The following is a 15,491-nucleotide window of genomic DNA, read 5'->3' as shown; positions in this document are numbered from 1 at the left end:
CGGTTTCGCTGAAATCTAAATAAGTTGCGTCATTTTTCCTATCTTATTACTGGAGAAACTCCAAATGAAGCCTCCAGTGATGCCACCTTGACTACAGAACTACTGGGATAGTAGCCAATAGAACCCCAAGCAAAGGAGGAAAGATCTGCACACGCAAGTAGGTATCTTGTAGAGTTGTTGGTAGAAGTCAGTCTCCTGAGTGAACTACCTTGAAAGAAACATCACAGGGTCTCTAGCGGGTGGTAACTAGAAGGCCCAGATATAAAATACACAGGACCCCACATCCCATGGAAACCTTCAGAGAAGAGACTGGATAAGGAATGTTTTGGAACCCCAAGGCTCACAACAAACTTAAAAATACTATCTTTATTGACGAAAAGTAAAACCATATTGCTAAAGATTAAATGTTCTATCTTAACATTAATTGGAGGCAAGAACTCCCTACGCAAATTGTACACACTATTCTTATACAGCAGATACCAATATTTTGGGTTAGTTATAGCCCACCATCTTGGGCTATAACTAATATGGGTTCTGTAGGTTTGTTCTGAAGTTGAATTTGTAAGTTAAAACAGGTACATTTTTTAAATGTAGCCAGAAATAGTTTAGGGAGATTTTTTATTTATTTGGATAGCATAGGGAAGGGTAAACACCCCTGTAACATTTGTTTCTTTTTCATACATCATGGGACACAGTCAGACTAATATTTGTTACCTACTGGGTTATACTCCTTCTCCAGGTGAAGGGACACTGGTAAACCAAAAGTCTTCAGACAGGAAGTGATACCCTATATAGCCCCTCCCACACAGGAAGCATTTCAGTTTTTTTTTTTAACCAGTGTCTGCAAGGTGGATAGCACAGTTTGTTTGAGCTCCAGGTCCAGGTCTCTAGTCCCACAAACTGTTCTTAAATTAATCAAGGGGTTGACCGATTGGATCCATTTGACGCAGGCTTTACAGGTTTAGATAAATGATACCCGAGCCTCGCAAATAAACGCAAGAGCCTGCAATGTTTTGCCTGCAGTATGGCCTCCGGGCGCTGGACCCTGCGAAGTGGAATCCTGGACACTACAATGATAGGGCAGCCAGGAAGCAAAGAAGGGACCAAGAGGCAGCTGGATGACCTCCTACTCAAAAATTACTCATTATAGGCTCTAGAATAGAGCATGATATCCACAGTGTGGTATTTAAAAAGCTTAGGCTGGATCATAAATACCAAAAAGTCAGCCTTGAAATGAGCTCAAAGAATTTTTAGGTCTGATCCTAGATACGGCTCAAGCAAGAGTATTCTTGCCACCTGTAAAGATCTGTGCCCTGAAGGTTCAGGTGCGTCAGATAAGGGGCTCCAAACAACCCTCCATTCGGCTCTGTATGAGTCTTCTAGGGAGGATGGGTTCCTCCTTCAAGGCAGTACCCTATGCCCAGTTCCATTCCATGCCTTTATAACAAGACATCTTGTTGGCCTGGATCAGAAAAGAAAAAGCTCAGGATTATCCAATGTGCTTATCTCCTCGGGCACGCTTAAGCCTAAACTGGTGGTTGCAGAATCAGAACCTGCGAAAGGGAAAATCCTTTCTCCCGCTAACTTGGAGAGTATTAACTACAGATGCCAGTCTCTCAGGCTGGGGAATGACACTAGAAGGGCTCACAGCTCAGGGGAAATGGTTAGGGACAAAACCGATTACGGGCAGTACATCTTGCCCTATGGTCCTGGACGGTGGAGCTTCAGGACTGCCCTATCAGGGTTCAGTCCGACAATGCCACTGCAGTACCAGGGCGGTACCATGAGTTGTTCAGCTCTAAAGGAGGTGAACCACATACTAGCCTGGGCAGAAGGACATGTGCCGATTTATATCGCCAGTCCATATCCCGGAAGTAGAGAACCGGAAGGCAGATTATCTCAGCCGCCAGATCAGCCCAGGGGAATGGTCCCTACACCCAGGGGTGTTCCAGGAAATTTGCCAGTGTTTGGGAAGGCCAGAGGTCGACCTATTGACATCAGGTCCGACAGGCTACAGCAATTTGTCCCGAACAAGGGATCCCCTGGCAAATGGAGCAGATGCTCTGATAGTTCTGTGGAGACAGTACTCCCTGGTTTATGCTTTCCCTTCGATCCCCCTCCTTCCACATTTGTTGCCCAGGATTCGGAAAGAGGGGTTTCCACTCATTCTGGTGGCACCAGCCTGGCCCAGAAGGCCCTGGTTCCCGGAGATTGTGAGACTGACAATAGACGAGCCATGGACGCTTCCACTTCCCCCCGATCTACTGTCTCAAGGTCCTATATTCCATCCCAATTTACAGTCTCTGAATTTAATACCCTGGCTTCAATAGCCGTCAAAGGACCATGGCATCTCAGGATAAGTAGTGTCTACCCTAGTGAATTCTAGAAAATCTGTCACTAGAAAAATTTGTCATAAGGTCTGGAAGACTTGTATTGCTTGGTGTGGAGCTGGAAAATGGCATCCTCTGAAATACGTGATTGGGAGAATTCTCTTTTTTTCTACAGTCAGCTGTGGAAATCAAATTTGGCTTTTGAGTACAATCGGAGGTCAAGTTTCGGCCCTACTAGTATTCTTCCAAAGGCCTTTAGCCTCCCATTCACTGATCCAAACCTTTATGCAGGGGGTAACTTGCTTGCTTCCCCCCATTAGGTCACCTATGTGTCCTTGGGACTTGAACTTAGTGTCGTCTGTGTTACAGAAACAACCATTTGAACCTATCAAGGAAATTCAATTAGACTTGCTGTTGTCTTCCTGATGGCCATCACCTCGGCTAGAAGGGTATCAGAGTTGGTGGCCCTTTCATGCAGGGAACCATACTTGATCCTTTACCACGACAGGGTTGTGTTACAACCTGTCCCATCCTTTTTGCCAAAGGTGATGTTGGCCTTTCATTTAAATCAAGACATTATTTTGTCTTCCCTTTTCTCTCAGCCTTGTTCTGCGGAAGAGAGACGACTTCACTTCTTGGACGTTGTCCGGGCAGTCAAGGTTTATTTGTCTAGATCTGCGGAGATTTGAGCATCAGACTCCTTTTTTGTATGAACAGGACCCAAGAAGGGGCAGGCAGCTTTCAAGGCTTCCATTGCCAATTGGGTCCATCAATTAATCATTCAGGCCTACAGTCTGAAACGTAAAGCTCCTCCCTTTAGGGTGAGAGTTCATTCTACCAGGGGTGTAGGAACCTTCTGGGATTTTCGCCATCAGGTATCTGTGGCTCAGATTTGTAAAGGCTGCTACCTGGGCTTCAGTGCATACAATCACAAAATATCTACAAGCAGTGTTCATTAGGTTTTTTTATGCTGATTTACGAAAAGTTGTGGGGGAGGGTGTTCAACCACTTTAAACTCTCCTGATGCTTTAGGAACAAGGATAAATAGAAACTAGTCCTTTCATCATGTGGTTGCCTTGCTGCTTTAGAAGGTCACCCGAGAGGCTATGTATTCCATGTGACAGTGCCTGTCGACTGTGGAATTTGGTAATTTTGTAGTGACAAACCGGTCTTCTGCAGGAGGAGGGGAGGATGGGCGAATCAGATCAAGCAAAGTTTTGCAAGAAAGTTTGACTTTGCATGAGACTTTTGGCAATACTCAATACTGTTGACCCATTACCTCACCACTGGGTTCCCCCCAGAATAAAATATTTTAAGAATAACAACTGAACCATCAGAGGCTGAACCTGGATATGTGCTATGGGAGGACTTCACGGGATCCAAAAAGCTAGTCTTTGATCTCTGGACAGAAAAAAAGTCACATTGCCTGCAGGTATAAGAAATCTTTATAGCTACACAATGGGGCTATCTTAAGCTGGATTCACACCTATGCAGTTTTAGTGCTTTTTGCATTTTGCAGATTTGCACTACAGCTCATTTTAACATGGTTTCCTATGGAACACATTCTATAGTGCAAATCTGCAAAATGCAAAAAGCACTAAAACTGCATAGGTGTGAATCCAGCCTTGGGGGATTGGGTGGAGCTCAATCCTATCCTGCAAACATGATGAAGTGCCTGGGAAACTGTATATTTATGTATAAAAATTCAAAGGATTGCTGCACAAACATGTATTAAAATCAAAAACATACAAAAACCAATTAAAGGTATTCCATCATTACAGTTTCGGGGAAGGGCGATATCTAAATAGCCCAAAACTGTAATGATGGAATACCTCAATTTTTTTTTATGTAGCACAACCCCCGGAGGAGCTGCTGGTTATTTTTGGGTGTCATGTTACCTCTATGTTCTCACTGTCCAGGGTGAAAGGAGAGTCTGAAGAATTTCACACAATGTACTTCTTTTTCTTGGGTTTATTTTGCAGAACTTCAGTAGAAAAGAAGGTGGAGGGTAAACACTCCTGCTTCCAGCGAACAATTCTCGTCGCCACTCTAGCCAGAGTGGGTATTGCTCATACGGATAGGTCCCTCTTACTGGCCTAGCAACCGGGAAGGCGCACAAAGTAAAGTCCAGTCTCTGCCACAGACCTTCCTTTATAAGGAGACACTTTGGTCCGGAATCCTCTGCCACAGGATTCAGCACCTGGATCTCTCCAGCTTAGCTTTAGTAGAACTTTTAGACCTGACAGGCGACACTATCAAGCCTCTTGGTGTGCGGTGCATCCTTCGATTAAGTTTCCAGGCCTTCTCCCAAGGTACCAGCCTCTTGCATGGCCCCCTCCAGGATAGGTCCTCCCCTGGCTTCCTTCACTAAGTGGCTTCCTCCCGCAGGACGGACAGCACAGGATCACCTTTGCAAGGCAGGCCCCAACCAGACTATTGGGCCTACCAACGAAGTCACAGCCCCGGGCCAACGTGGTCCTGGAACCAGGATTCACGACACGCACCTCAGGCCAGGTGGGCCACGAGGCGCATGGGACGACAGACCGTTGACCTTGACCTAATGGAGTCTGTCACTTAAATACCCCTCCCAGCATGCACAGCGAGCAACCACTCCCACTGATTCGCTGCCGAGAGGAATACCCAATGCACCTTGACCTTGCTGCTGCCACCCTTGGCCTGGGGTGGTAATGACACCCCCAGACAAACAATGGTGGAACTCCCAGCACAGCCACGGCTGGAACAGAGGCTAAATTGCCCTTAATCATTCTTGTCTGAGCCAAATAACAGCTCAGACCCCACCAAATTTAAAGCAGCGCCTGATCAACAGGAGCAGGGCGCTGCATTTACTTATTTTTTGGTATGTTTTTTTTATTTTAATGTTTGTACAACAATCCTTTTGAATTTTTTTCTTCTATACTGTATATGACCTGTGGGATGATCTATATATTCCAACTCTCTAACATCAATACCACAGCGTAAAAGCTGACCATCTTGATCTGATAAAGAAAACTGGACTTCCCCTGTGAAATGTGTCAAGGAAGGTTGGCTTAGGGTGGAGAGCTCAATGTATGAAATGTTTTTTTGACAATTTTTAAACACCAAAAGTACAGCTAAGTGTTTTGGAGTGTGGCTTACTTTTTTTTTATACTTTTGGTTGAGAGTGGAGATGGGCTGTGGTGACCAGCACCCAGGTTGTCCATGTCCAATGAAAGGAGCAAGTCTGGAGCAGAGCCATGGGTTTGGGTAGGTTTTTGTTTTAATTAAACAAGTTAGTTTTTTTACAACATTATATATAATCAGTATGCAAGGGTATATGTTTCATACCATACGCTTCTCATTTTAATACATATAATTATCAAGGTAAAAATGACATTAGAAACCACACATTATATACATTAAAGTGAGGGGAAAAATAAAAAAGGAAGATATTTCTATAACAGCAAAGTCACTCTTGGGTTTGTATATCAAAAATGATAGATTACATATATGGCTTGATTGAACAATACAGATGTTAACACTTGAATGCTTTTAGAATGTATCTATCATACCTGCATAGTGGAAACGGAATCTTTGCTTATCACTGTGCCATTATTATGTATATTCTAAAATGTTTATCCATGGTTCCATCTTCGCTACCACCATTATGCATGTCCAATTGTTTCACTTCTTGACATATTAAGAAAGTGCAGTAATGGTGTCCATAGACATTAAATGGTGATCCAGATGTTTACTGGGGAAAAATCTTTGTTGCACACAAACACTGACAGGCCATGAAGTGAGAATAGGGATCAGAGATGATCTTGTGTTCCCTTTACAGGTTATCTCACATTCTCTATTTGCTTAGGGTGTAGAGCTCAATGTATGAAATTTTTTTGACAATTTTTAAACACCGAAAGAACAGCTAAGTGTTTTGGAGCGTGGCTTACTTTTTTTTTTATACTTTTGGTTGAGAGTGGAGATGGGCTATGGTGACCAGCACCCAGGTCATCCATGTCAGATGAAAGGAGTAAGCCCAGATTAGAATAACCCACCAGGAAAAATAAATGAAGAAAACAAATTCTCTACCACATCTAAGGACTAGTAAGCCCCAATATAATACTTTTCTCCTCACTGGGTTGGCTGCTATACTATGCTCTTCCTCTTATGTTGAACATGTTCATTGGTGCTACCCCTTTGTGATATTCATGCCTTACTGTGGATATGACTCTTTACACTGAAGCAGCAGAGTTTTATAAAGGTGGCACTGGCTTGCCCCATCTACTCCCAGCTTTGCCCAAAAGTAACTCATACCTTCTCCTTGACAACTCTTTTTCCCTGTGGAGACATCAGCAGTACTCTTGCAACAGGGATCTAGTTACCACAGCTTGCATTGAACAAATCTCATCAACAGCCTTCCTTGTGTATTAATCCCCAGTATACTATGCTGACTTATCTTATTGGCAGCTGCCCTTACACTAATTCTTCGGCCCTGTCTGCTTTAACTTTTACCCCACTGGCAGCCTCATTGTACTTCTCCACTGACAGCCCCCAAGGGGCAGAGTTTGGTGCCAATTAGGGAGTTGACTTTAGAGAAGCACCCATGACAAATGTTAACCCAAAGGGTTCTTCGCATTTCTAATAGGAAAGTTGAGAGCAAGTATGAGAAAGCAGGAGCACACTATAGACATATGAGTGAATGTTTTACTTGGATAAGCCTTTGTTAATATTCAGCACAGTTTGTGTTTCTGCCTCTTGGATTTTGTATGTAAAAAAAACTGTATAATGAAAAATGGGCAGTATGATTCCTTGCACAATCACAGTGTCACGTGTACTGCTCTACAGGAATAATTATGTACATTCAAACATGCTGGTGTGTTTATCTGGTCAGAAAGAATTGTGTCACATGAATGCTTATCAAAGAGAAGAAAGGTGACCACCTCTGTAACCAAGCCCCGTTGAGCGGGGAGGCGAAACATGTCGGGTTGTGGGCTATGGCTGGAGCGGCACTGGCTGAAACCACATTCATCTACATACTAATGCACTGGGTTGGTGAGCGGCATGCCGGAACCCTTTTTTCTCTTTGATAATGCTCTTACACCTCTGAATGATGCACTGACGCCAGCTCCCTTCACTGAAGCCGGCGAGGAGATCTCTGTCTCAGCCAAGAGCGGCACTGCAATTTTCATTTGGATCCCATGAATCCCTATATTGTCCTACATCAGGTGGTTCTGTCTATTTTGTGTAATATGATATCTGTATTCTCATGAATAAACTCACAGCTTTTTCCTTGTTGCGCAAGTAAACTTTAAGAAAGGCACCACTTTCATCAATTAAATACCAAAAGATGCAGAATAGATATACAAGTCTTTGTGTACATTTTCACAGCTTGCAAGAGTCTGTCAACAAGCATGAGGAATGTTATTGCCATGCTGTGTTTTTCGAAGCCACACAAATCCGATAGCCATGATTAATGTACACTGCTGGCCATTGTTATTCAGTATGTTCAGGTTTCCCAGCTGTATAAACCAAAGAGAAAGGGAATAGCCTGCTCAGTCAGTTCTGGAACATCAAAGTAATCTTGTCCATGATCTAGGGTTGCTGTTGATACTGGCTCTCTGTGGCTGTATAGAAGTCATCTAGAACACTTTGTAAGTAATCAAATGTGGGTCTTTCTTCAGCTTTTTCTTTCCAGCACTGTTTCATAACATCATATAACTCCTCTGGACAGTTGTCCATCCGTGGCATCCGGTAACCACGCTGCAGTGCCGACATCACATCTGCATTACTCATTCCTAAGAAAAAAATAGAAAACATCAAACTCTCTAAGTAACTGGATTTTGGCTTTATTGCACTATAGGAATTTGTTGCATCCTATGAATTTGGGGGATGGGCGCCTTTTTTCTTTTCATCCATTTTAAAAATAACGGGGTGCTGGTAATTTTGTATACATTTTACAAATAATGGCATACTGTCAACTTTTTTTCCTTTTTACTCATCCTAAAAATATAGAGATATGGTCATCCTTTTTATTTTCACTAACTACAATTAAAGGGATATGGACACATTTTCATTTTAATCTATCATACAAATAATGGGATACTGTCACCATGTACTTTATACTCATCCTCCAAATTTATGAAAACCACAAACCTTACATTATCTTAATAATTTTAATAAATGATTATTAAATATTTTCACAAAGTTTTACAAATCTGGACCATTCATGCTGAGCATATGATGAGAAAATACATTTAAAATCTTAAAGTGGTTGTAAAGGCTAGACATTTTTAACCCTAATGCATTTCCTGCGTTAAGGTAAAAAATGTCCCAGTGGCAGTATTGCATTTTCACCTCCTATATACTTACCTGAGTCCTCACTCCATCTAGGGCTGTGCCCATCTGTAGCAGCTCTCTCTTCTCTCCCTGAATTTACAGAACAGAGAGGCAAGCAGCCCGAGCCATTGGCTCCTGCTGCTGTAAATCAAATCCTGTGAGCAGGAGGGTAGGACCCAGCCTCACTGTGTGTGCCAATGGACACACACAGTGTCAAAGTTGGATGGTTTGCGCTTGTGAACAGCAATCTTTAAGTCTGACCACAGGTTTTCTATTGGATTGAGGTCTGGGCTTTGACTAGGACACTCCAACACATTTCCATGTTTCCCCTTAAACCAGTTTTTCTCAACTCCAGTCCTCAAGGCGCCCTAACAGGTCATGTTTTCAGGCTTTCCATTATTTTGCACAGGTGATTTGATCAGTTTCACTGCCTAAGTAATTACCACAGGTGTTTTATCTGAGGGAAATCCTGAAAACATGACCTGTAGGGGCGCCTTGAGGACTGAAGTTGAGAAACACTGCCTTAAACTACTCAAGTCTTGCTTTAGCGGTGTGTTTGGGGTCATTGTCCTGCTGGAAGGTGAACCTCCGTCCTAGCCTCAAATCACACACAGAATGGTACAGGTTTTGCTCAAGGATATCCCTGTATTTAGCACCGTCCATCTTTTCCTCAACTCTGACCAGTTTCCCAGTCCCGACTGCTGAAAAACCTCCCCACAGCATGATGCTGCCACCACCATGTCTCACTGTGGGGATGGTGTTCTTTGGGTAATGTGATGTGTTGGGTTTGCGCCAGACATAGCGTTTTCTTTGATGGCCTAAAAGTTTAATCATCAGACCAGAGCACCTTCCTCCATGCATTTTGAGAGTTTCCCACATGCCTTTTTGCAAACTCAAAACGTGCCATTTGTTTTTTGCTGAAAGTAATGGCTTTCTTCTGGCCACTCTGCCATGAAGCCCAAATCAATGGAGCGTATTGCTTATTGGCATCCTATGTACAGATACTCCAGTCTCTGCTATGGAACATACAGACAAGTCTGGCTTTATCCCGGCATGATCTACGGCGTTAAGTATAGGGAGGCTCTTCCGGAATATTCAAATCCCAGTGGAGAACCCAGGCAATAGAGCAATTTCTTCCCTTGACGCTGCCAAAGCTTTCTAGAGTGTAGAGTGGAAGTATCTATGGCCAGTCCTGAATAGATTTGGCCCAGGGGAAGGGTTTATTTCAATGACTCCCTGTCGGAGGCCTCCCTGTCGGAGGCCTTTCTGATATTTCAGGGCACTAGGCAGGGGTGCCCATTGCCTCCCGTGCTCTTTCTCCTGGCATTGGAGCCCTTAGCGACTATGATAAGGGCATCACCAGAAATTGTGGGTTGCAGACGGGGCAAGGGGAAGACAAGATCTCACTTTACGCTGATGATGCACTGCTGTATCTGGGTGACACTGTGGGTTGTCTAACAGCTGTGATGCAGCTCAATAAACACTTTGGCGATTACTCCAGATTTGCCATTAATCGGCACAAATCGGTTCTCCTGCTGTTGGATACCTTACCTGCAGCTCTGCCTGACTGTGTCCTGGATACAGGTAGTCACATCTTTTAGGTAATTTGGCATTGTAGTGACAAGGGACCCTGCAGACTATATAACTCTAAACCTGAAGCCGCTATTACAGAACTTAAAACATTTTTCTTTTTCCATAGGCTTTGATGGGAAAGCCTTCTTAAAGTAATATACACTTAATTAGATATCACCTTTTATATGGCTCACCTGCACTGTGTAAATTTTTCTTTTATATTCCTTCTCTTTTTTTCTCTTAGGGGAAGGTATGGAATATATCCCCCCCCCTTTTTTTTCTCATATATAGGCTTGGATGGGAAAGCCTTCTTAAAGTAATATATACTTAATTAGATATCACCTTTTGGGTGTTTTTTCCCCCCTAGACTGGTCACTATTTTTGGGGGATACCCATTTCCTCTTTCTTTTCCATTCCTTTGTGTTCCCCCCTCCTCTTGATGGAGGGGGAGGATGAGGGGGACAGGGCACCTCTCCCCAGTATCTCTCTTATCCTCTTTCTCTTATATCTCTGGCCCTGTCTTGTCCCTCCTTCTCTTATCCCTATCTCCCTCTAATCTAGTATTACCTGATATCTTGTCTAATTTAGATGGAGAATTCGGGAAATATAGGACTAGGGACAATGTACATAGGGTAAGGGGATATCCCACTATAAGAATAACAATTAATATAAATATTAGTCAAATTTTATGTTGGGGTTATATTGAGACGTTTATGTCTGTTTGTACTATCAGTGTTTTTTAAATAATTAGTATTTTTTTTTTTTTGTGTATTGTTGAAAAAAGATTAATAAAGAAACCTTTGTAAAGAACTTAAAACATAAATGTGAGGCTTTGTGCAAATTACCGCTAGCAGTGATAGGAAGAGCTAATTTAACTAAGATGATCTGGGCCCCACAGTTGCTGTATATACTTCATAATGCTCCTGTTTAGGCTCCCAAATTCTGGTTCCAACAGATAGACTCCCAATTTAGAACCTTAATTTGGGAAAACCAGGTGGCACGTATAAAATTAACTACCCTAAAGATCAGTGGCAAATGGCTGTCCCCCATGCCCAAACTTATTTTTTTGCTGCACAAATGCAACACTTCACAGGTTGAGACTCACCCAATGTATGAGATTCCTCCTAGAGGCCTATTAATGAACTGATATATGACATATTCTGGCCTATCTCATATGGAGATGGGCTTCCCTGCAGTCCCATCATATTGCCCCACAGCTCGCCTATTAAAAAACTGTGGGAGAGTATTAAACATAGGAATAAATGGCTTCCTTTACAGCATACCCATATGACGGAATCGATTTTACACAGAGATAGCCAAGCTTAATGGTCATACACGGTGGGAGGCAGAAGGGGTTAAATATCTACCCTATATCACATTTTTGATGACTCAAGATTAAAATCTTACGCTCAACTGAAAGAGGAATTTCCACTACTACTGAATTTTTACTATTAGTACATTCAGCTGTTAGCTGTAAGAGCAATTATTCGTCTCTGCGTCTAACAGTATCCTCCTTTTTGAAAAATATATATGAGGAAATATTATTTCTGAAACCTATACACAACTGTTAACTCATATACAGGCCCCTGTGGGAAAAAGACATTGTCCCTATTGATGGAGAAAAATGGGAGCAAAATACTTGAAGCTGGACCGCGGCACAAAAATGATCGCACAGTTTATTTTACATAGAGTGTATAGAATAGGGAGACCAGACAGTCCCCGGAATGAGGACACTGTGCCCGGTTTTGTGACCAAATTGCAGGTGCGGACAAAGGGTTGCCACCTGTCCAGTTTTTGAGACATGTGTCTGGGTCTCTGCCCGCCTCTCACCCAGACAGTGCCTCACCCGACCCGCCTGTGGCTCACTGTGCCACCATGTCTGCAGTGATTTCTGCTCTTGCCTGCCAAAGTTTCTCCCTCCCCATCTACCCCCTGCATGTGGCGCCTCCATCCACTCAATGTGTTACAGATGGGACATGGAGGTGTAGCCTTCATGTTGCCGGGTGCTCTGGCTGGCTGCAGACAGGACACCGAGGTGGAGCCTACATCTTGCTTTGGGCTCTGGCTGGCTGCAGGATGCACATGGAGATGGGGTGGAGCCTCCATGTTACCCGCTGCTCTCTTTTAGTTTCAATTATGTTTATTGAAAAGATTTATACAAACAGTACAAAAGTATCTCAGCATATTATCATGCATTATCAAACGCGATCAAGGGCCCATACATCATTCATGGAATGTAACGCAGGGTCTAACAGCAATATCAATTCTCACCCTAGGAACCTCAAGTCCAACAGGCCAAGGGTCCCCGGGCTCAAAAACATAAGCCCATCATTCTGCTATTACTAACACCTTAACATGAAGACCAGTGTTTGAGAACTTTTGAGAGAAAAAAAGAGGGGTAAAGAGAAAAGTAAAGAGGGGAAAGGGAGAAATAGGAGAGCAACCGTTCAGCACCCCAAGACCCATCATGTAAGACCATAACTACGTCGCCAACGTCCTTAGGTCATTCGTAAGATATCCAAGCCATGGATCCCAGACTTTATGGAATAACTTCATTTTGTCCTGGACTAGTGCCATCAGTCATTCATTCAGCATCAACCAGGACAGTTTCCTTTTAAGCTGATCGAATGGCAGGACAGCGGACCGCAAATTTCTGGCTATTGTAATTTTTGCTGATATCAAAACGAAAGTAAGCAGCCGCCTTTGGGCCTTAGAGGCCTCCACAACCCTGTCACCCAGAAGAGCTTGTTTCGCTGATTTAACCATGTTCAAATGGGTCAGAGAATAAATAAAATTATAGACCCTGATCCAGAACCTTCTAACCTTAGGGCATGTCCACCAAATATGGTAGGTGGTTCCAATCTGGCCACAGCCTCTAAAACACTTGGGGGTAGCTCCATGTACAAAGGTGGCGAGCCTAGCCGGCACCAAATACCATCTAAGCAACACTTTATAATTAGCTTCTATTATAGATGTGTTGATAAGTGATCGAGAAGCAGTTTCCGATCATATGCCACTCCTCCAAATCAGGGTTTCCTGCAAATCTTCTTCCCATTGGAGCATATAGTTTAATTTAGTTGATGAACTCATCAACATCGTATATATCGCAGATATATGGCCTCTGGGTTTATCGTAGTGATTGCAAAAAGTGCTCCATGGGAGTAGATGTTGCTAGGTCACTCTTACGAGCCAGGGTTTGCACATAATGACGTAATTTGGCATATCTATAACATTTTGCTAATGGCATTTGGTATTTTTCCCTCATGGATTGTCACAAAGGCCTGCTATGCGTAGCAGACCCTTATTCGCCCACCATTTAAAAAGCAAGAGGAACGAGGCTCGGGGTAAAAGCACTATTCATCAATAGGGGTTCCATTTATTCATCATAGGAATTCTCAGAAGTTTGAAAAAATCTGGCAATGCTTGTTGGGTGCACCAGGGGGCGCTCCTCCACAACTTGTTCTCAACAGGTTACTGCGATGTTAAAGTATAACTAAAGTCAAAATAAATATTTTTTTAGTTTTCGATAGAATGGAATTTAGAACGCTTGTTAGTTTTTATTGCTGTCTGTACTCTCTTTAGGGAGATTTGTCCTCTCTATTTGTTCCGTTTATCATTATCATTAAAAGTGAAAGTAAGAGAACATCCTAAATTATGGGTTGTCCCCAGAAAAGTAATAAAGGGGAAATCTTCCAATGGGGACACTAGTTCTGGTGACCTGGGTGTCCCCAAGGAATTCCCTTAATTTGCAGGGATTTCCTTTAACTTGCTGTTTTGGCTATGGAAAGGGAAGTGATGGGATACAGATGGAGAAAAAAAAATCTGTCAGGTGATAACCCTCCCTTGCTCTATCCAAAATGGACATTTTTTTTTTTTTACCTATAGTTCTACTTTAATGGTTTAGACAGTAGGACTTACAACTTAAGGAGACGTACACTAGCTGACACAAATCATATCAAGATTCTACGACCAGGCTGCCTCTATTTTTTTGTGTTACACGGTTATGGTGTAATATTCCATGTGAAATGTATACTGTTCTTGTTTGTATGGTTCTTTCTGAGTTGTTGGCAAAAGGCAACCTAGCAGGTTGTACTGTAAATTTATATAAGACAAAGTATACAGATGTGAACACTCCTAGCTTTTGCAAATCGTTCCTATTGTCTGCATGAACTGTGTACTTGCATATCGGAAGGGCCTTTTGGCTTTTGTTTCAATAGAAGTTAAGACTTAAAGGGTATGTTCACGTTTACAGAAAAATCTGTAAGGTTAAACCTCACAGGACCCCCTCCCTCCCTGCCTCCCACCCCAAGTCCCGCTGACCTGGAGCGTGGCGATCACCAGCTAGGAGACATTGTGTCCCTGCCTCACCGGTCCAACGCTTAGAAATCCCCCGCAGCTTGATCTCCAAAACGTACCTCATCAGGAGGTACGTTTAGGAGCTTTCTTATTGATCGTGCCATCGGTGCCAACCAGTCAGAACTCACGTAGCCCATCCTGTCACTGCAGGCGAAGAGGAGAGAAAGCCGCTGGGTTTTAAAATCCCTGGACCGGAAAAGCGGCGATACGATCTGTCAGTGCGGGGGATCGCCGGACTCCAAGTTAGCGGGACCGGGTGAAAACCGGGTGAAAAGGGAAGGGCTTCCCAGTGTAAATTCACCTTACAGATTTTTTGTAAAGATGAACTTACACTTTAACCCTCCAATCCATAACAACCAAGCACATCTGCTTATGTTTGAACTGCAACTGCCATGATGTTGCACATGTGATCAGTTATGACACCAGCCATTTGATGGTTTGACATTTTGGTTGAGGACACAATCAAATGTGACAATTTGCATTTCCATCATCTAATGAATGTAACTGTTTTGAAAGTGGTAAATTCATGGGTTTAATTCCGCTTTATGATTTACTGCTGGGGCTCTGTGCTTCTGAAAAATGACGGTCCCCAGCAATAAGAAACGGGAGCATGCTGGAGGCAATTTACAGCACACAATAATTTTGGTAGCATAATTATTAATCTGAAATGTATGTTCCTTGCTAAAGAACATTATTTTTATCAAGTTGTTATGGGTAAAGTTCTACTTTAATCTATGTTAAAGAAGTACAGAAAACCCTGATTCACTTTCCTGTAGATCGCCTCTTCCGCCATAGCTTTTTAAGATATGGTGAAATGAGAAAGCATGAAGTGCATACTTTTATTCCTCCTTGACCTTTTTTTTGCACTTAATGGGCAGCTTCACTTTATTTGACTTTAGATAAGGATGCAAAATTGTATGT

At 42.9% G+C, this 15,491-nt stretch overlaps 1 protein-coding gene across 2 annotated transcripts in view; it reads right to left on the bottom strand.

Annotated features, from left to right (window-relative positions):
• Positions 1-5,564: 5,564 nt before the first annotated feature.
• The window catches only part of LYN (LYN proto-oncogene, Src family tyrosine kinase), a 134,749-nt gene continuing 124,822 nt past the window's right edge, over positions 5,565-15,491 (bottom strand). For both annotated transcript variants that reach the window (XM_040354223.1, XM_040354224.1), the window contains exon 13: positions 5,565-8,101. In XM_040354223.1, coding sequence (XP_040210157.1) covers positions 7,899-8,101 — 203 coding nt within the window. In that variant the 3' untranslated portion in view covers positions 5,565-7,898. The remainder of the gene's footprint in view (positions 8,102-15,491) is intronic.

Source organism: Rana temporaria, chromosome 5 (genome assembly GCF_905171775.1).
Source record: "Rana temporaria chromosome 5, aRanTem1.1, whole genome shotgun sequence".
NCBI lineage: Eukaryota > Metazoa > Chordata > Amphibia > Anura > Ranidae > Rana > Rana temporaria.
Note: the sequence above shows the minus strand (reverse complement) of the source record. Positions and strands in the feature narration are given on the sequence as shown.